The 23,038-nt window shown below is 39.9% G+C and overlaps 1 protein-coding gene across 4 annotated transcripts in view; it reads right to left on the bottom strand.

Moving 5' to 3' along the window:
- CDH4 (cadherin 4) overlaps positions 1-23,038 on the bottom strand; it is a 668,170-nt gene that overhangs the window by 169,245 nt on the left and 475,887 nt on the right. For all 4 annotated transcript variants that reach the window (XM_068700721.1, XM_068700722.1, XM_068700719.1 and 1 more), the window contains one exon: positions 12,498-12,721. In XM_068700721.1, coding sequence (XP_068556822.1) covers positions 12,498-12,721 — 224 coding nt within the window. The remainder of the gene's footprint in view (positions 1-12,497; positions 12,722-23,038) is intronic.

Genomic DNA, 23,038 nt, shown 5'->3' with positions numbered 1-23,038 from the left:
CCACAGGCCAGGAAGACTGTCATTGAGCATGATTCCCGAACTCTGTTCCAGTGGTTTTCAAATGGCATCTACAAACCAATACAGTTCAGGACTACCTAATATGTCTGGAACAACTGAATTTGTTTTACATCATGTTGGAGATATCCCTTTAGCAAGGCTACAAGGGTAATGAAATCCAAGTTGCAATACCACAGCTCATTCTACAGCAGAAAGAGAAACACATGCCAAATGGAAATTTAAATCCACTTTCCAGTCTGAAAATGACACGGTGACGTTTATAATTCGTTACAACGCGATCAAATACCAAACATAGAACATGTGAGCATGGTCTTTGGCAATACAGATAATTAAACAAGCATACGATTCTATGATATAAAATTGTCATAATTTAGTAATTATGCCTGTCTATTACTTCAGGACATTGATAAGCTAGAGAAATACAGCTAAACCAAAACGGATGAAAATCTTCAAGTTCAAAGAGAAAAAATGATTACAAAGTGTGGGATGAAGAAAAACAACAGGACAAAAGACCATGCTGAGATGTAAATTTCTTATGGATTTGGATTTGGTATGATTTAATGCCTTAGTCTTCCTCTTAGGGCAGAATTGTTTAAAGCTTGCTAAGGAAGCAATGCAAACCACTCAGTGCTAGCTGTATTATTTAAAACCTACATCCTGCAAACCTGGGATCACCTATGTGCTGCTCTGAGGTGTCCCACTGACTCTTCCAATAGGCTTGCCATCCATACACATATGGACATCACCACTGAGGTTAAATCAAAATGCAGCCATTGCATCTTCTGCTAATAAAATGTTTCCTTCTATGAAAAGTGCATCTACAGTATTCATTGTGAGCAGTGGTTGGACAGGGAGTCTGTCTCAGAGCACATCCTCCCTGTGTTTGGTCAGGAAGTCATTAACACATGGAGAATAAACTGCAGGACAGTGTGGCAGAATTAATTCTCTTTGCAACTCTTGTGTTTATAGGGTGTCTATCAGTTAAAATGAACTTGAGATGTACCGAGGTGAACTCAAAACCTTTTACTGAAATGGCAGGTCAAGCTCTCAGAAAGTAATGTGAGGTTGAAGGTAGAACAGCCTCATCTGTGAGGACTGTGGCAAAGATCTTTCTTCTCAAAGGCCACTTTGCAGAAGGTGTAGGGCCTTCCTGAAGTCCATGCCAGTGACTTCAGTGGCATCTTAATGGAGTAATTTTCAATGCCTTTTCAGTCTAGCATTGCATTTAACGATGCAATAAAACCTGCTGCATTCAGAAGAGGACATTTATCTACAACCCTAGGGACTTGGGTTTCAGGCTTGAACGCCAAATGGATTTAGCAAACTTTGCTCCAAACGGGTGAGGTTGTTAGGTGCTCCAATGGAGCCCATTTATGCCATGACACCGAGAGCTCATAGAGACTCCTTGCCTGCATTTAGCACTGGCAATAAAAGACAAGGGGGAATAGCCATGTAGCTGGTGGCTGGTTTTAGGTTCCTGCCACTTCAGTCCGTGGCTTAAGACCTTTAATTTTTGGGAAACTCAGGCTAAGCTCAATTCCCACTCGCAAAAGAAGTTGAAAAAAATACATAGTAAGGAGAGGACATGTGGGTTCCCTGTAATACCAAACCCTATGTCTACTAGTGAAAAGAAGGCTGTGAACCACTGACTTTCCACTAGTGCACAAATAAAACCAGTGAGTGTGAAGAAATACCAGCTTTCACCTTCCGCTACACTTAGCAGTAGCCAGTCTCGCCAGCTGGCACGTCTCCCCTCCCAGCCAACCTGCCTTTGATATCCGTCAGCCTCTGGCTACAGAGACATCTGGAAGTTATTATCCAGCAGAGCGTATCACAAACCCATTTACATAATATAATATCATATTTTGTGTTCCTGCTTAGCTGAACATTTTGGATCACTCTAATGTTTGGGTAAATAAGCCACCATTCTCTGCATATAAATAACTGTGCGTCTTAGGGTATGTTTGTTAGAGATTATTAATTTTATAGGGCTCAATCCGCAAAATGGATGGATGCTCTGGATTCAGCAATAAAATAGACTATTCCTGCATTTGAAATAAAATCTAACTGTGATAGAAGGTGAGGTAATATGGCTTTTATTCCCCAAGTATCAGTATTATTTACGATTTAACTTGTTTTATTTATATACCAGTCTTATTATTTTTACAGAATCTTTAAGATTTTGCACTAGACATTTTTCAGGAAAGAAATAATACTTGGCTTGCTTTGTTTCAAGTGTCACTCCTAGCGTTTAACTGAGGGTGCGTGTTTTTAATACACTTTTATTAATGCTAGGAGATACAAAGACAGCTTTAGTCCATTGTTCAAACATATTCACCTTCATCTCTGTTATCAATATACATTTTGAAAACTTCTACCATTTTCTACCACAAAAAATCGATTTAAAAATATTTAATCTGAAGCATTTTTGCTTGTTTCCATGGTAGCTGTGAAAAGGACAGGAGGAAATGGTATTTACCAAACACAAAATAAGACAATGAAAATATAGCTTAGTTCCTTAACAAAGGGAACATGAGAGCACTGCTAAATAAACAGTTGCACGAATTCTGTTCTAAGAAGACAACATTTTGCTGACATCAGGGATGGCAGTGGAGGACGAATGAGCTCTTTTTTCCCAAAATACACCATTTTCCCAGTTTTTGATCTTCTAGCAGAAAGAGATATTTCATTTTGTGTTTTCATACAGTATAATGAAAGGGTTGCAGAACAAAAGGCAAATTTATTTATTTTAGGGTAATTGATTCTTTTGTATTTAGGTCATTGCTGAATTTGCCAAAGTTGAAGGCAGGAAAGTATAGTTTTAAGAAGATGAGACTTCCTATTTTAGACTTTCTTTTATTACAGTCTGTCTATGTGAAGGTATTCTTTAGGAACCATGCAGGTAAGGAATCCATAATTTGTTTTTCTCCTTATCTACCTCCTGGAATTCTGCAATGACTATCTATATTAGCTCTATTTACTAATAGTTTTAAGCACAGTGGTAAATTTAATCAAAGAGAGCATCATATCACGTCCCATTGCCATCAAGACATAAATTGCTATTCATGAATGATTTGTGTCAAAGTGTTCTAAAAACTAGTGTTTTAGCAGCAAGATGTTCCAATGTGCACAGTACTTCAACAGGGGCATTAAATTAATGTGTTTGCAGAGAAGCCACTAATTGACAATGAGACGTGATTTTGGCAGTAGACTTCCACTTTAAAGATAATGAACAGTGTTCAGATATAGAGCAGAACCCCCTCTGCTCCTAAAACTATACTAATAATTCCTGGTGTAAACAGGAATAGAGGGAACCAATCCTGACAGGATATTTCAAGTGCCAAATCAAGCTGTTTGATCATCACGACTTACAAAAGCAAACAGTGGAACCTCAGCATTTGTGACCTTTATCAAATCTGGCTACATACAGTCAGGAATGTTATGTTTGGTTAGGAACTCATTAAACAAAATTACCTCTCCATTTATAGAAACCATACAATTACAGTATAAAACATTTTAATTAAATCAGCTAGTTAAGCAAAAATTCATTACTTTTTTTTTTTTTTTTTTATCAGTTAGCAGTGGGGCTGCATAGAGCAGTTCACATTAGAGTCAATTAGTAAGAAAAATTGTCAGATTTGGCAAGTGCATGAGCTTCCAGAACACATCAGCTGACAGGGAAGGAAAAGTTTGACTAAAATCGAACAGAGTTATGGCCCCCAGAGGAGGAGAATGAGCCATGTAAAATGCACACACATGCATCAGGCATGCCAAACACACAAGGAGTCTGTGTCAAAGCTGAGCAACTGTCTGAATGTGCAGTGTTCCTTGATTTCTGAAAAACGATGCATGCATGCAGATTTAGGGTTGTGAGGTACCTGGCTGGCTTTGCAGGCTTTGGAAAATTTTTACCAACACAACTAATAAAACGTGATCAGAGTGACTGAGGAACCAAAACGTTCTTTAGCATTGTAGGGACTGCAAAGCAAGAAAAAAGCTGAAAAAGAATACAAGGTGAAAGCAGGAAATATTGAAACAGGTAGACTATAATGCTCGTTTGTAAGTGAGGCAGGAAAAGATCGCTTTTTTGCAAAAGATGCAGCAGGGCCTTTACTAGGCAACTGTAATTAAATGCGAAGTCTGGACTCCAGAGAAAAGGCACCCACCAGCTCGCGGCAAAGCCCACGAGGTTGCCACAGAAGACTCTTATTCAAAATGACAAATGCTGTTTAATCTCTTTGATCAGAAAACCTAACAAGGTCAGTGGTGCAGATAAGTAACTTGTAGACACAGACGGCAGCCAACGTGCAAACTTGTGTCTTGAGCCAGCATGGCTTTACATGTGGCTGCTGACCAGGAGACCCACTTTGGGACAGAACACATTGATTTCCCAGTACAATTTAATCAATTTAATTGAAATTCAGAAATTACCTGCACTCACCCACACCTTTCATTTGCCCAAACCTTTGGTAAATTATCATTGTTTTAAGTCAAAGTTTGGTTAACATCACCAAGGCACCTCAGATGCTTTGCTTTTGTATTAGCAGAATAGGGAGACCTGCAGGCAACAAACACATTACCAAACAGTCACAAAATGCAAAATGTATGTCTCTAAGGGGAGAGGAGTTTTGACTGGGTTGGAGAGGCAGCATTGTATTGAAACTTATTCTGTAGTACCACCCTGCACCGATGATTAGAGGTATTGCCTGTACTGTGCACGGCTTTCAAGATTTCAAATGACACTCTTCCTCTTCCATTCTCTGGAAGAATTGCATACCAAAGCAGGTACATAAGAAATCTTTCTGCCTTTGGTAGAATCTTTTATGGTTCCCACAGGTTTCAAGCACCTGTGATCCTTTCTTGTCATTGTCAGGCTCTGAATATTACAAGAGCTTTCAATGAACAGAAGAAGATGACATCATCTACAAAGCATAGCTCTTGATGTACTTTTCTTTCTCATTTTAAGGCTTGAACATCTTATCCCAACATGAAAAGTTCTGATGAGGCTGTTTCCTTGTAAAGCTCCCCACATCAACTTGACCTTTTCACATTCCCTTTGTAAGATCTAATCTTGCAATGCTTCTTAGGTAGGATTGTTTAAGAAACATCTAAATTACTGTTGTACTCTATCTTCTAGTGTTTACAAAAAGACACTTCTACCTTCAAGTTAATGTCATTCTCATAATTGGAAGAAGCCATACACAATGGCTTCAGAACTACAAGTACTTCTCAAGAGTGTGACTATTAAATTGCATAATACTATGTGCTCTTCTACATGTTACCTGTTTTGATATCTATAGGACAGGAATAAAGGTGGTGGATCTTGGCATATATTATAAAGTACAAAAAAACACACACAAAAAAAACCCTAAACCGACACACTACTGTAGCTTGATATTAGCTCTCTCATTCTGCAAGTATCTCATCGAGAAAAATGCGTGAAATATCTGGGCTGGAAAGCCTCTTCGTCTACACCAATAAAACTTCTAATGAGTAATTTTATGGGCAACATTTTCAAAATTGCTCCAAAAAGCATTTCTGTTGCTTCTAGAACTCAGCCTGTTACAACTGCACTTCATCACAGAAAGAAGCAGGAGAAAATCTACCCCTTAACAATCCTGCAATCCTGTGAAACATTACTTAATCTCTTTTTATTTTTCTAAAGCCATGAGGTTCAAAAGCTACATGAATTAAAATAATCATAACGAATTAAATGTAACAATATTCCTTCTCTTCATAATGTTTGCAAGTAAAAAGATCACAAGAGATTTAAGAGATCACAAGCACCACTGCTCCTTTAGCACAAAGCAAAGTAATTCATTCTGGTACTTCTCCCCAGTGCTAGCATGCGAGTTTGCCCTTTCAAGTTATCCTTTGGTTATTTCAAGAGGCTCTTGAGAAAAGGCTGTTCTTCTTTTATTCCCCAGTACTGGAGTGCACCTAAGCATATGCTTAAATTTGAACACATGAACACATTCAATTTATCCCCATTTGCATGCTGAAATTTAAGTGAGTGTTTAAATGCTTTGCTGGACAGAGAGAGTATTCGAAATCCCACAGCTACCTGGTGGTACCAACAGCCTGCTTGACCCACCTGGCTATGCTGGACACTCGGGGCTGCCTGCTGCTCCTTGCTCCTTCAGCTGGTGATGCCCAGGAGGCAGAGCATGCAGCCGCTGTGCTACCAGCATCCAGCCAGCAAGGACCTGACCTCCAGAGGCTGGGAGGATCCAAATCTCGTCCTCACCCTGAGCTTGTAACTGTGATACTGTCTCAGCTCGCTGGGCAGAAGAAAAGAAAGGTGGACTCTCAGGGCCCCTGACAAAGGCTTTTATTTATTTATTTATTTATTTATTATTTTTTTCTCTAAAGGATGTGGCTGCATGAAGGCATTTTTGTCTTTTACTCAAACTTGTGTTTACATGCAACATGGATCACCACAACAGCGAAGAGGTTTTTTTAGGAGATTCAGTCCAAAATGTTTTTTTGAAGCAGCAGTCAGACTCAAGCAGTTAACAACAAAGAATGTGAAACCAGAGGTCAAGCGCTTTGATCTCGCGAGGGCACGGCGTACATCACAGGCAGGCAGTACGCAGCAGTCCGAGTGCTTTGTTTTATCAGCAAAGACTTATTTCTGTGTAGGTAGTTCGATCCTTACGACTTCTTTTTGTTTGAAGGAAGACAGATCTGGAGTGAATTTCACTTCAGGATGATCTTTCTAGTATGGCTTTGAGCCTGACCCTTGGTAAGATGCTGACTATTTAAGAACTAAATGTAGTGAGTGCAGTGCTCAGAAAGTTCACGTAGTGGGCTGATTTTCCAAGGCAATGAGCACCTGTATGTCATATCTTATCTTGATTTCAGTGCAAGGCAATGTGATTGAACACACCTGAAAATCAGGTCAAGAAAGTTCACATGCTGTCACAAACAGCACTTTCTGCTCACGCGACGAGTAAATGCTAGATGTTCAAATTCACTTAAGCATGAAGTCAGACAGGCTCACCTGATGTGTCTCCAGCAGACTTCCACAATTACCATGATCAGTTTCACTGGTAACAGCTATATGATATTAATGTATTAATTTACCCCCAGAAGCGGTCAAACAGGGCGGTCTTGGGGCATCCATTGGACAGCATAATGAGCTGGTCCTGAAAATGTGCATAAATAGGGCTAGAAAAAGGCAGGATGAAAAATACAGTCCTTTTTCTTCATCCCCTCTCTAGGGATAACACAGCTTGCCATAAACTCCATCCCCTTGATGCCATGTATCATACCTCATCCCAATACAGGGGAAGGAGGGAAGAGAAATAATTGAGGCAGCTTTCCCCCCCGCTCCTTCCAAGCACACCCACTTGAAAGTGTCAGGGTAAACGGGAGCAATGGAAGCACAACTCCTGCTCAAGATGTCATTTTCTTCCATCAAGGGAAGGATACGTCTTCATCGCTCCCAGGCCCCGTGCAGAGCATCCTGGCTAGCACAATAACTGAGGTCATAAACATGATCGGTGCTGAATAAGCCTTTCCTTGCCTGGAGACCTTTGTATTTGTGATCAGCAATAAAAGGCTGTATTGGAATTTAAAATCTCAGCTAGGTAAAATGCCAGAGATGATTATTTAAAGGCTTTAAATCAAAAAAGCTGGCTGTAAGAATCAGCTTTTCACATTCATATTGTATGGATGTGGATTCCTACCTCAGTAATGAAAGAAGCCCCAAATAAGATGAGACATAATAAAACACAAGCTAGGCTTAAACAAGGATTGTTTTTTGACAATATTTCTCAACGTTTTAAATACTAGCTGCATATCCACATATTTGCAAGATTTTAATTGCACGATTTCCAGTGATTTAACAGTGAAAATTAACAGTTTTAACAGTTAACAGATTTAACAAAAATTTACATATTTCCATGCTCAGAATTTGAGAAGCTAAGACAATGAGAAATTTAGGTTTACACAAACAAAGAAAAGAAAATCAAAGAAAACTTTTAATTTTTTTCTTAAGTAAATCACTAGCAGCAAAGATGACTGTCATCCTACATGTCCTGAATTTATCTTGGATGTCCAAGCTCTTTTGCTATGAATTCCTTTCTATGCTGCATTTCTGTGATCCCAATTTTAATTCATAGAGAACAACAGAGAAACAGGATAAACTAAAGAAGAAAAAAATGCCAGAAATGTCTTATTTTTACATGCATGCAACCACTGAAAAATAAAGCTCAAAATGAAAGAGTGGGCCAGAACCTCAGACGAGACAAAGCAGCACTGGGAGTGAAGGATACGGATCAGCACGGAATGACAAGGAGCTTGGACTGTATGGACATGGGGATAGTGTGGTAAGTGGAGCACGAAGGGCTATACATGCATTCATGCACTTCGGAAGACTTGAGTTTCTGCAAATAAGAAGCAGAGGGCACTCTGAAGACTGAAGTCTTCAGCAATGTCACTGTTCACAGACATAATCTTCATCTGTGGACTTGTGGTTAAATCAATATCCAATTGTTATACATAACAGCATGCTCTCTTAGAAAGAAGACATTGCACTGCTAATTCCAGATAAGTAAAGTGTGGCTTTACTGGGTTTTCTTCTGGAGAATTATCCCACTCAAGTTTATCTTTCATAAATGCTGACACAAGCTACAAGGACTTAATATTATTTCATAAACAAATTTTTTTCTTTTCTTTCTTTTGCTTCTTTATTCCAAATTATACCCACAGGTCTGACTGATACTTTCAATTGGAACAACAGGCAGCCAGACAAGAACAGTGTAAGAAACTTTATCTTAAGTATTTATTGTTATGCTAGAATATCACTCAGTTTCCTCTGGGGTAATTCGGCACTCCTGTGGGAAATATGTGACCTCATTTGCATTTTCTAATTGAATTGCTATCAGGTTTCCTGCAAGACTGAACAAAAAAAGTTCCTAGACTTACTAACACCACTTGTATTAACCAAAAAGTTTACCTTCAAATGCTTTCTGGGGAGGAAGGGAAAATGTATGCTTCATGTATCATAAAATGTGTTTTTAAATATTTACGTTCTTTGCCATGATTTCATCCTATTAGCATTAAACTTTACTGTAGTCATTGGATTTTATTTTATTTTTTTAAAGCAGTTGCCAGAGAAAATTTGCAGATTTGCCCAGGTTATTCAGTTATTCAATGCAATTAGCACATTTATTACGCCAACATTAAGAAGCAGAGGAAGCTGTCACTGTATTGGGTCACTTGCCATCAAAATGCCAGCTTGCACCCAGAATAACTGCACAGCTGTGGAATCTGAGGCACAGGCACAAACACTGATTTTGCAATGAAAGCACCCCAGGGGATGCCTATCCTGACAGAAGCTACACTGAACTGATTTGCTACTCACCCTGAGGACATGCTGGCCACCAGCAAAGCTCTCCAAACCTGCTATGTGAATTTCCTTTCTTAGATACAGTGATAATAAAGGACCACAAACACAAAGTATCGCGTTCTTGAGGGTCTTCTCATCTGAGCCCTCCTGGGAAGTAGGCTGCTTTTTGCAGGCAGGCTATGGAAGACAAGGCTTGGTCCTTCAGGACACACTGTGAATTTGCAGTAGAGCAGGGACCTTGCTTCTGAGCCCCCAATAACCTTGGCTGCTACCTCAACAATATCAACTTCTATAGCATTTGCTCCGTACTAACCATTTTACTCTGTACTAACCTCCACAAGAAGCCAAATGTATAATAAGGGCCTTTCAAGGTGTGATGATCATATATTCTTGAAGCTTTAATCCATAGAAAATCATAAACTAAATTCAGATTTGGCCTTTCAATGATGATTCAGGAAGGAGAAGAGGGGCAGCAAGATTTCCTGGTGCAGTGAGGCTGCCCCAGCTGAGGGCCGCCAGTCACGGAGAAGCACCCTGAAACACAGATGCTGGGCGAGCGAGCCAGAAGGACTTGTTTGTGCTGTAGGTGCCAGCAAACAGAGATCACTAGGTGCAGTAAGGCAGATTTCATGCCAATTATTTTTAATGTCTGGGAGCTGTTTAGCATTTTCACAAAATCAGTCACATATTTACCGAGTAAAATGGAAACGGATGCACGCACTAGAACAAAGAGTTGGTCTCTCTCCCTCTCTCGTTACCTCCTCCTTTCTCTCTTGCATTTGCCATCTCCATACCCTTAATATACCACAACAGTGTGAAAAGTCTTTAAAACAATGATGTAGTTATGCTTGAGTCATATTATACCTTACAAAAACAAATGTGAATTCTGTTTCTCGTAAAAGCCATGAAATGTAGTATATTAGGGTCACGGCCTGAAACATATTATACTGGATATTGTAGTTTTGTTTTGTTTTTAGCATAAACACTATTATTTTTGAAATAAACTCATAATCATATTTATTTCTTTAGTAAACAAAGGATTATTTTGTTGGCAAAAAAGCACGAGCATTTAAATAAAATAGAAGTCAAATGCCTGCTATAGGAACCCACAATAAAACTCCTTGTGACCTTGTCATTAGTCTTGTTTTCTATATTTTTTCAGCCTCAAACTACACACTAATAAGGCTTTTAGAAAGGAGGGATATGAATTTTAAAAAGCTTAACGCTCTCTATTTTGAACCAGAGTTCAGCTTATATTAACATTAGATGAGTGTTGAACCAAATATTTTACTAAAGCAGAAATGTGTACTCAGTTTTCTTTCTGCTACAAGAAGAAATTTAAAGCAGTATATAAGACACCTTACTTTGTGCCTTCAATATTTAATTACTTTTAGAGGGAAGCAGTATTTCTTTGGTTAGAAAACAGCAAATACAGCTGACATAATATACAGGGCTTAGCTCTATCTTGCACAAGCCAGACTTTTACTGAAGAGCAGCAGAAATGTATTTATATGACTCTAAGCCATGCAAAACCTCAGGGGTCAGCCCACCGGGTGACTAATAGATTTAAGCCTCTCCAAGTCTTTTCCATCTTGTCTCACACGTGATAAAAAATTTCCCAAATGTTGCAAACTGTCACGTTGCAGCATTCTTACAATAAGACACAAAAAACCTCTCTCATTCTTTCCCCTCCTCTGCCCTCTCTGCCCAAGCGCTACAGCAAAGAGGAGAGGAGAGGGGAGGCCAGTCTTGCTATTTGACAGCCACCACCGTGCATTAATCCAGTCTACAGCCACAGCCAAGTGGCTCTGCCGGTCCGTTCCCAGGTGACATCCACCTTCACCCTTGCTCTGCAAGGTCTTCAAGATCCAGCAATAAATCAGGCTCCTCAGCCAATTTCCTGCCAAATTTATGCTAAAGGTAACCCCAACTATAACAATGTGTTTAAGCAGTTTAAGCATAACTGCCCAACCATCAAAGTTGTTTTTTTTTTTTTTTTTAACAGGCAGCAGACAGCATAACCATGTTTACTCAGTGTCACACATGATCTTCAGCCCAGACTAACATTGAAAATGAAGGAGAACTGCTGCTGAAGATAATATGGAAGAGGTAGGCCAGAGACAGCTATGCAAGGAGCAGAGCAGAAGAAATGTGTTTTTGTGGAGCAGTCCCTGATTTCATTGCCACCATGCAGCCCACGGCTGTATTTAAGTGAAGCAATATTGCTGTCAGATTGCTGGGCAGGGACAGATCCTTCCTGCTTTTGAGCTATGTGTATGAAACTAAGAAAGCAAGCAAGCAAGCACTGATAAACTCCTGTCTGAAACACAGAATGGTGCAGGCTTTGGAGCTGGTGTTGATTCCAGCTGTGAAGGGAGAACGCTGGCACTGAGCAGAGGGGATGTTTGCCACTGCGGTGCCACGTTGTGTGTCGCTGCCCTGCTGGTGCTCACAGCCTGTGAGCAAATGTCCCTTAGCAGGCAGCAGCAATGCTCCCTGTCCTTGCTGCTCTGGAAGAAAACAAGCCCAGATCTCCATCTGTAAGCCCTGCCTGGGTGCACGCATCACCCCTGAGGAGCTGCAGGACCATGCAGAGTGCTCGTGGAGAGCAATGAGGCACTGTGAAAGCTGGGGAGATGTCTGCAGCGCAGCAGAAGCAGACAGTGCATGACTCCAGGACTACACTGTCACAAAGAAATCTGAATTTAACCTTGTGTTTTTCAAGATTATGGTTGACTTGGCCTCTGAAGAGAGAGAGGCACCTCCTGTCTGCAGGTTTTATTTCAAGTTGAGGTAGAGTATTAGCAATGAGAAGCAAACACAAGGTATATAATAGCATATACCTGCAGTACATAACAGATCCAAGTGGTTATTTAAATATACAAAAGTATGAGCTTAGAGAATGCTTCCCCACTGGCAACCTAAAATCATTTACATCAGGGAAGATCAAAGAATATTTGCATGAAATTTGCTGCTGCTTGTGCCATTTTCTACCTGGACACATGCCCTGGAAGCATAGACCAGATGACACAAACAATCCTATGCTGCATGTGACTTTTAAAGGCTTATGGAACAGAGGCAAATGAAGAACGAAATAGGAAAACGAGTTCTGAAAATATCTTACCTTGTGTCCATTGTGTTGCAACTTCTCTCCCACCAGAAACCTGATGATTGCCTCCCATCTGCCCAGGGTCTGGGGATCCCAGGCGGTCACCATCAGGATCAGCTGCTTTGAGGGCATTTGCACCTGGTGGACAGCATACATGGTCCCATCTGCTCTCACCTTGAAGTCCAAGCTGTTGGTTTCATACCGAACTCCCTTGTTACCGGCACAGTTATTAAATTTTACTAGAACAGAGAGCAAGAGATGGAAGAAACGTGTGAGATTGGCGTGATAAGAAAAGCAATCAAATACAAGTTTCAGACATTTAATTTTCACTGATGTCTTCTATATCTCTAATAACCATCAAGGAAATGATTTAACTGTTTCTTCGACCTTTCAGGAGTGCTCTTGCGCTTTATCTCCATTCCCAGGGGAAGAAGTTGTAAGCCATTTTTAAAGTATTTGATACAGTTTCATTAGATCTCAAACACAGCTGTTCCCCATTTCTACAAGTGGATTTCTCCCTTGTTGCCATTATCTTTTAAATTCGGCTGGAGTCTATTACCCACACTGTGGGTATTTTTTTGCACAAAATGTTCTCCATTTCCCTAACCCTTCAATAACCTACTTACCAGATAGCCTATTTGCACATTCTTAACTGAAATTTAAAAGCCCAGAACAATTCCATTATCAGAAATATAGAGGCAAAAAAAATTACATGAAGAAAAATTAAAACAATTTTGGGGAGCGCATCCACTGCTGGAAGCAGGTACCCACAACCAGAGCTCCCATCCCACCCTGGCTGACCACTCCATACATTACAGCTACAGCAAAGAGGAACTGTAAAACTTTGCTTCACAAACCACAACTTGTCATTTAAAAGCTTACACTGTCAGATCCAAGCTCCCCAATGGCTGGTATTTTTATTTTTGGCGTTTTTCGGTCAAATTCATTTACAGTCTAGTTTGAAAACTGTTTTTATTGGCATTATGAAGCATGTCACATACATTAGGCTGGAAAAAAACCAAACTATTGTATGACAAAATTGACAAATCTGATAGAAATTGAACCTGCAGCTAATCACATAGGAAACAAAACACTTTCTGCCATTCAACTAATCCACGGGGTGGAACACACATGTGGTGAAAGAAAACATATTGTACCCGTAAAAATATCTCAAGTGAGTGTGAATGGATATACAGCTTCCTAGCTTGTCCTGTTACATGGGCTCTGTAATGCTGCAATTTCTGAGAGCTTTGCAGCAATGCTCCAAGATAAGGAATACCATCTAGCCCAGGTTTGATGTTGCCTTGGCAGGCACTTTGCAGAAGAAAAGCAAGGTAAGATGAGTCCTGCTTAGACTGGCTGTGGTGGGAGAAGGGATGCAGAGGCAATCCAGGCTAGAGGAGCTCCTGGGGCCAGTTTGACCCCAGCCATCTCTTTCTCCCTGTACCATAGCTGACTGCTTGTGCAGTGCTGCTTTGAGCTGAATCAGGGACTAATCTGGATTTAAAGGAAAACACCCAGGGGATGCCAAAGGAGAAAGAAAAAGGAGCGAGGAAACTGCTAACTGAAAAGCCCCCAGTACCACCATGCCATGGAGAAGTAAGAGGAGCAGATTGTGGTGGAACTTCTTTCCATAACTGGGGTGCTGTGATCATGCTGTAACTATACATCTACAAAGGCTTTTTCAGGCTCTGTATTTATTTGAGCCACATTAGTACTTTTTTTATGTGTGTAAACATATATATATTTTAGCATATAATATATATATAATAGTAAATTATTAAGCACAAAGTAATTGTTACACACTGATTTACAAAAAAAGAAGATGGCTAATGTTACCTAGTATATAAAAAAAGTGTGGGTAATGCTTTTAAGCAATTTCATTGTTATAGACTACAGCTCTAGATTCTGGAAAGCCAAGGAAAACAAAAGTCCCTTAGTTTTGTTTTTCACTGTCATTCAGCCTGCAATAAATAACCTCCATGTCTATCTCATCTGAAATGCTTTAGTCCAGACATTTGACCAGTTATCTCTGCTTTCTATCTCCAGAAGCATAACAAATGGTTTTCGGTGTAATAGGAAGCAGCATCTCCTGCATTACTCACAGTCTGAATGAAACATTGGCCACCATTGTTGTAAGGGACAGGATATAACTTAATTGCCACTTTGACCACAGTTTGAAGCTCTTGGCATCTTGCTTTCAGTCAGTGAGTGTCAGAGCAAGGTGCAGATAGAAGACTGAAGATTCAGCAATCTGGAGTGGAGGATCTCTGTCTTATGAAGGTAAGACTTCCACCAAGCTCAATAAAGAAAGAAGAAAGCTTACACTTTCATGGTTCCCAGAGCAGCTAAAACTCATCTCAAACTTCAAAGTTCACGTATACAACTTGAAGCAAAACTTTAAAAAGTTTTATGACTCCGTGCTGAGGCTTCAAACTTCAGCATTGCCAGAGCTGGAGCTCAGGCCCCTCTCAAATTTTCACATGCCATGAAATTCATGGGCCAAACCCAACTGGTGCCAATGACCACCAGTCCACACAAGTCAGTGCTCTGCCTTGAGATCAACTGGCACACAACGGCTCATCTCCAGTAGATCAAAACTTCTTATCTCTATTACTTCTAAATGATTGACTGAGAATAATGCATGGACCACATTAACTTCAAAACTCTGCTGTGCTATCATTGACCTGACCATAGGGACAATCCCAGGCCAGTGCGCAGACCTGTGCCGGTACTCACTCTAACAGTAAAAACACAGCCAACAAGCCTGTCCATTGCCTTCATTTAGTTTAGACTAGCCTGAAATATAGCAACTCATGAAACACTGAAGGTCACACACAGAGTCACTGGCAGCTGCAAGAACCAGCACTGGACACCTGGAGCAGCTGTGACGGCCTCAGAGACCGACGAGGTGGCTGATATCAGCAGGGAAGGTCTCAGCACCCCTCGAGACCACCCTGTTGCACTTCATCTATCAGGAAATTCTGAAAATCTCCCTTGCATTCACAGCTATAACAAATATGTGCGAACACACTGAGTGCTTCGCTGCTAATGCGTTATTTATTTTCAGCTCCATGCCATCAGCATTATTAGAAAGAAGGTACATCAATTGGCGTATTATTGCACTCTTCTGTTATATAATGGCAGTGCAAAAAAGCAACTTCTATCTATACCTCCTGAAGTACCAACATATCATATAAGAAAAGACATTTGAAGAAGAGAGAAAGGAGTGATAATGACTGCACATTAAAAACAATTCAGAGCTTACTTTGATTTTATTGAGATTAAAAGAAAGCCCCACAGTGTACTAGTAGTCTGAGAGAAAAAAATAAAATAAATCCCTTCCTATACATGTATGTAGTGATTTCAGGACTCAAAGTACTTAAACATCTGCTTAAGACACAGCGCATTGCTCCAATATGCTGCTCTGGTGTCATATGTCACTGTGTCGACTTTTATGCTCCATTATCTAAAAATGGCTACCTCTTAGACAAAGTCCCTCTGTGCCTTGCTAATTACTTCCATTAGTTTAAAACAAACTTGACTAGAGACAGAGAAAATCCTGAGAGAAATTAAGTTTAATTTTTTAAACAAGCAACATGTCTGCTCCACATTGCTCTTCCCAGGTAGCACAGGTAGATGAATGCTCGGCAATAAATCAGACACAGCCAGCTCCTCCGAAGAGGCTTTAGGAGCTGAAAGCACAGGAAGCTTTCAGGGACATAGGAATTCTATAACACTTAGTCACTGCTGGGGACTGCACCTCACACGATGGCCTGGAAGGCAGCGAATAGGCTGCGGCTCACCCAAGTGGCACCCCACAAGCTGCATGGAGGAACTCTGGGGACATATGTGGCAGTATGAAAGTGTTTTAACGCCAGGCCAGGTGACGTGGCATGTCCCGCAGTGCTGTCCCAGGCCTCGCTGCTACTACAAAAGCCAGGTAGGAGCTCAACACTGCTACAATTCAACCTCTCCGTGATGAAATGCACCGACGCTTTTGTGACAAGTTTTTGACTAATCAATGCACCATGACAGGCAGCAATTTATGTTCTCAATTAGATGATACACGATTGCATGTCAGAAAAAAATGCTTTAATAAATCAGTGCAGAAAGCCTAGGCCGATCCCCTGACACACCCCTGTGGGTGCTGCTATTCTCACTGCTGAGGCCCTGCAACCACAGTGGCCATGGGTGAACGCACCTTTGGTGGCTCCGAGGACACCACCACTGAACTCCAAAGCATCTCTCACAACAATGAAAACTAGATATGTCTCTCAGAAAACCCCACTGTACATTAGTACCACCTGAAATCTTCAATTAACTGCTGAATCCCTGTGACTGCCAGGTGGTGTACAAAACTCAGTACTAAATTCAAATAAAAACTTCCACTATTCCACCAGTAAAGACCCTGCCACACTCCCAGGACATACTGCAAAACACACAGTCATTCATTGTCTTGTGTAAGGGAGTACAATAAATGCCTCAAAAATTGCTAATCATCCTTCGAACTAAGCCCTCTGCTTTCCCTCAGTTTGAGGCAAGGCAGCTGTGGGGGACGTCCACAAACAGATCTCAATGCAAATGTTCTCCTACAGCCACTACTAATAAGAGAGCTTAACTTTGCAGATCACTTCAACCACAGAGGGAAGACAATTCAGAAACTCATCAGGGCCTGAATATTAGGGACCACCACGTTGAGCTGCTGTTAGGTACCGCTGCTGCTATTGCTCTAGGCACCATTTGTACACAGCACAGATGCAGTAAAGATGAACTGCTCACATTTTCACAACATGGTTGCAAGGACTGCCATTAGTAATCCTATGCTCATCCTCCTTGTTTCCCTGTGAAAATGATTCTTTGGAATGTTACATGACTACTAGGAATCAGTTTTTATATGTATACACACACACATATGTATTTTTCTATGGATATACATATAGAATCACATATATACATATTTAATATTTTTTTTCAAATATTTGTGTATACATTTGGAAAAAATGTTGTTCTGTACTAAACAGCATAACTCAAGGAAAGGAGGCGTCTTCCATATTTTCAAATTCCACCTCACCTCTACTCTATGCTCTCATCAAGACAAAAACTAAAATTTCATTCAATGGCAGAAAATCATTTTTTTAAATTCATCTAGAAAGCTGTAAATCTATGCAATTTGCAGTTGATGCAACTCTTGACTTTAAAATAATTTAATAAATAAACAAACATTGGCTCTGTTTACCAGACTTAGATCTCTCTGTGGACACAAATCTATCTTTCTTTGACCAGTTTGAAGTCTAAAGAACACTGCATGAATTTAACATTCAAAAGCTGGAGCATCAGTAATTAGGATTTCAGATAAACAGCAGAGCCACACATCTATCATTTTTACAGGACGGTAAAAAAAAAAAAAAGAAAACTTTTTTTAATATACTCTGGAAAAATGTTCAGTGATGCTTATCGAAAGCTTATGCTGAAAACAGCATCAAATGCCTGATGAAAAGAAAACCAAGAAGGCACCCTCATTAGCAGGCTTTTAGGTTTAACCCTTTACCCTCATCATTTTTAATTGCTTCTCTATGAAAGGAGGAAATACAACAATTTGATATGCTGAAATAGGTATTGAGTGATGGGCAGAGAAACTGCAGGAGTCTGCAGCAAACTGCTGGGCATCTAAGGAAAAAAATGGTATCTTTCTTCAAAAAAGACACAGGGTAAAAAAAAATTCAACAAGTTTTGCATTGTTCCCTTTTATTATTTAGCTTGTTAAGCTAGCTGGACAGAGTCAAATGATCAAGTGAGGATCTTGAAAGATGTACAAATACACTGAACCTCCTTGCCCTCCAAATGTCTGAGAAATACATTGAATTTAATAAGACTATAAATGGTATAAACCAAAGAATTCACTTTAAGCCTTATCCTTCTGGATTCTCCTTTAACTTCTCCTAGTCCATTAAAAAGTGCCCCCTCTGGCAAGCTGCACAGTGCTGCAAGAGCTAGAAGGATAACACTTATTTATTAGGATATACCCCCTGGCATGCCATAAGCCCACGGTTCAGGATATGGGTCCCTCCAGGACTCTGTTTTCACCATGGTTTCAAGTATTAGCACTGCAAAGTTGTTTTGTTCCTGATGAACTTCAAAGCAGCAAATACATACCCCTATTTATAGTAGGATCCTCTCTCTCCCTCAGGTCGTGTCTCTTGAGCAGCTTCCCGTATGCCTGGTGTGCTTGTGATGAACCTGCACCACCAAGTCCACCCTCACAAACACCTCTAATATGGGGATAGCTTAATGACGACCTCTGGAAATTTGGGATGTCGGGGTGAACTGCAGAGTCCTGAGCATGTACAAAAACATCCCTTTTATGCGATGTCTAGCAAATGGCTTCTTTTCCTGCCCTGGCACTCCCAGCTCAATGCTCCCACACACCAGCACTCATCACCTGCATGGGGCTGTCAGCAGCCCTGGTCAGCATTTGCCGGTGTGTCACCACATCAAAAATAAAACAAAACAAACAAGAACAGAACTTCTTAGTGGACAGGAACCTGTTGTCTACGAACAGGCATGAAACCACTCAGTTAAGCAAAAATACCTGCGTGTTCCTCAGCACCCTGTGAGCCCACTGCATGCTTCCAAGCTGATTTCTCCATTAAGTGCTAATGCTAAACAAAGAGCGCTGTGCCTCACTGGAAAGTTTCATTTGTTTGAGAAAATAAGTATGTAGTACAAACTTTTACAGGGACACATTTTCGAGGCATATTTCCTTATGCTCACACAACCCCTCTATGATTCTGTGAGGAAATTCTTTTACATCAGTGGGAACAAACTACAGTGAAGAGAATTCCCCCTGGCCACATTGGAACCCACAGCAAAGCTGGGAGTTGAATCCTGAAATTCAGGCTCACAGTTTCTTATTCAAACTGTTAGACTGCACTGCCTCAATCACCCATACATAGGCTAACCAAATGTAAGAGAGAAAAATTTTAAATGGGAAAACGGACTTTTACAGACACTTCAAAAAGCAAATTTCCAAATTAGCACTGGGGTAAAAAATTAAGACATGTCACACAGCTTATTACTGAAATTGTTCAATAAAGCAGAGTCCTACAGAGAAACATAAATGCTTGGTGGAATTCTGGGACCAAAATATTTTATGTACAAAAGGCTAATGCTGAGAGGAAGACAAAAGGATCCTGTTTCTCTTGTACTAAAAGAACAAATACATACAGGTACAGCAGGCTTTTCCAGCACTATGAAAGAACTTGGAAATGTTGCTGTTTCAGTGTTTTGTGGAAACAAAACCTAATTTGAGCCATTCCACTTACAAGCAATGCAACATATAAGTCCTGAGTGCTATTTCTGTCGCACTCCTGCTTACAGTTAATCCAATATTATCATACAAAGCACTAGATTTGCTTTGCAGTTAATAAAATACTCAGAGCCCTTCTTCTTCTGTACAAGAAAAGCAATGCAAAAACAAGAAACAATGATAGCCGTAAAACCTGATAGAAATAATGTATAATTTTCAACCTGTCATTACTAATTTTATGGGTTACATTTTCAACCACATCCCTATAAAAATATTACACTAATAAACTCTTAGTGTCTTTATTTAATATTTATAGTACTGTGGGAAAACCCAACTTTACTGGTAAAAGGTAAAAACAGCTATTCAAAAAGCTACTTCAGAGACTAATAAACATATCCCTAGTGATCACGTTTAAGAGTGTACAGTTTAAGAAAATGCTTTGATACAGAAAAACGTTGGAAATAAATGGATGTATGTTGGTTGGTATACAAATGTGTATAAAAAGTGTGCGTATCCACTCCCTTGATAAAGCATTGATTACTCTTTAAGGGTTCACAGAGTGAAAAACAAAAACAATGAATGAGTTAGCAGAATTAATGAACTGCCCAACATGTATCAGCTGCTGAAAATGTTTAGCATGATTTAGCATTTTCTTTATGTTACTTTCTTGCAGTACTGCTTCAATTTTACCCATTTTCCATATCTCAGGTCAATGTTAAACATCACAACCAATTTTCTGAGGATTATTTATGATCTCTGAGCTATGAATTCTAATATTTGCCTTACTGGAATAATAATAAATTACCATAACAATTTACCATTTGTAATTACATTAAACAAGATCTTTATTTATCTTCTTGTAATCTTCAGATACAGTGAATCATCCTATATTGCAATATATATATATGCAATAATACAAAAATCCTGGCATTTCCAACCTCTTGCATATGTGTTAGAAGTGACTCCATGTGCTAGTCAACCAGTAACACCTCTGCAGCAGCCAATGAGGAGAAATCTATCTCCAGCAGCAATAAGATAAATTTGAAAAGGCACATGAAAGTATTTTACATTTAAAAATGTATTTTGAATTTCCGCACTTTGAGTTCCAAAGCTCAACCCCCTCCACGATCAAATGATCCATACAGGATTTGGGCACACGTTATTAAACTTCTAATGACCTCGTGTTCAAGTTCATGTTGTGCCCTCACACAACCAGTACTGCCTCCAACAGGTTTTAAACTGCAATCCTTGTTCATGCACAGTAATTTATTGAAAACAAAGCAAAACAAAACTGTGGGCTTGGTAGAACTGTACAGAAAATTCATCTTTTCATTTCCAGAGCCACCTAAGTGCTTTCAATGCCTTTTCCAGCTTTATATTCAGTTTTAGCAGCTCTTGCTTACACACGGTTTCTGTTTCTATGGCCAGATGAAAAGAAATAGGAACAATACGTTTCAACACACTGAAATCGGGATCCTTTAGAAAGTCATTCTGTCACCTGTACAGTCAGCCAGTAGCAATGAGGAGTTGAGAGTACATTAAAAAAAGATCTAAATCCCATTCAAACAAAACAAAACCAGCCCTACAGTAAACAAAACCCAATTCCCAGACACTGCCTGCCTCCTTCATATTCCCACCAGTGCTATTTTTCATTTACTTGAAGCCAATTCAACTAAAATATATGTTTTTAAGAGGGGAAAAAAAAAGTGTATTTCACTTTTGGTATTGGAATTGGAGGGGAGTACAGACCCCCTGGAGAGAAGGACTGCAGAACATGATAGAAAAGATGAATCACTGTGGCAACAGCCAGCCAGCCATTAATTTTCAGCAAGCCAGGAGTTGGTCCAATTAAAGCAGGCTTCTTTCTCTACATTAACATGCTTTATTCATTTTTTTTCTTTCTTTTTTTTTTTTTTTTTTCTGAAGCTAAAACATCATCTCGAGACCCCAAAGGCTTTTCTATTTAGGATCAATCAATCTACCTTGCTGCACTGTAAAACACACACTGTCAGCTCTGAGGCTAGCTCAAAAAAAGAGCAACAGCGGAAAAAATTTGATAAATCGACACGTTCTGGCAGTTAGTTGAGGGATTCTTCCTACACTGTCACTTATTTTTATCTGATTAGAAACCAGTATTAGTAAAGGGAATATTATCCTCTATTCTCTTCCTGGTATTTAGAATTGTGCTGGGAGGAGTCATTTGATCCCCAATCTTCTAAATCCAAGCCAGAAGCTTACCACAAAGGCAGAGATGCTACCCAGATTTCAAAAGGCAGTGAGTTTGTATTGGATTTGCATGATGTGGAACTCAAATCTGAGCCTTTCCCCCAGTACAGGAACACAAACCTGCACCTATTAGCGTTCCATGTTAGAGACAGTTGCTGCTTTCCACATTTTTATGCTTAATACTCTACCCTGGGTATGCAACCTTGCCTCTGGTTTTCCAGCACCTATTTTGGCAACAATTGCTTTGCCTGGGATTTCCTTGCCCGTTTGAGATCCTATCACTCTCCTTCCACCCTCCTGAGACATTTCAAAAATTATTAAATAATAAATGAGACAGAGGCCAGTAAGAACACATATATGGTCTGAATTCCATTGTGTGGGAAGGGCAAAGCAGCACCATGAGCTGGGATAACTTAGAGGATTACCCCTTTCTGTGTTGAATGCCACAGTAAATATGCTGTTGTCTTCCACTCTTGTTCTCAATAGACACTTTTATCTTTGGCTAAAAACCTTGACATAGTTTCATTATTGCAGTCCTCCTCTGTTCTTAATAGTAAGGTAGACCAAAAGCCATTGGGCTGAGCAGATGTAGCTTTTGATAAAAATGCAAATAAAGACAACCCCAGTTCAGTAAATTTTGATCATATCAACTGCATGGCACTTCCTGTCAAATGTTAACTTTTTATGGACAACCATTTTTTACTCTTTGCTCTTTAAATTCCATGCATCTGTAGGATAGTACCGAGATTCACGATGGCACTAATGAGATCATTTTGCAATTAAAGGCTAAGTAGAAACAAACCTCTCACCACTCTACAGGAGAGTTTGGGTTCTCTGATTAAGCAGCAGTAAACAAACCTATTTCAGTGTTGGTCCTGTTGCACACACTCTCTATGATTAACTCTCCAAACAAGATGGACTGATTGACCCCATGGATTAATCAATGAGTTTCTCAGCTTCAGAGCAAAGTGCAAGTTGTGGGAGTTACCTGCAGTAGTATGCATTTTAATTATTATTACTA

The sequence above is a fragment of the Anas acuta genome, chromosome 16, assembly GCF_963932015.1.
Source record: "Anas acuta chromosome 16, bAnaAcu1.1, whole genome shotgun sequence".
NCBI lineage: Eukaryota > Metazoa > Chordata > Aves > Anseriformes > Anatidae > Anas > Anas acuta.
Note: the sequence above shows the minus strand (reverse complement) of the source record. Positions and strands in the feature narration are given on the sequence as shown.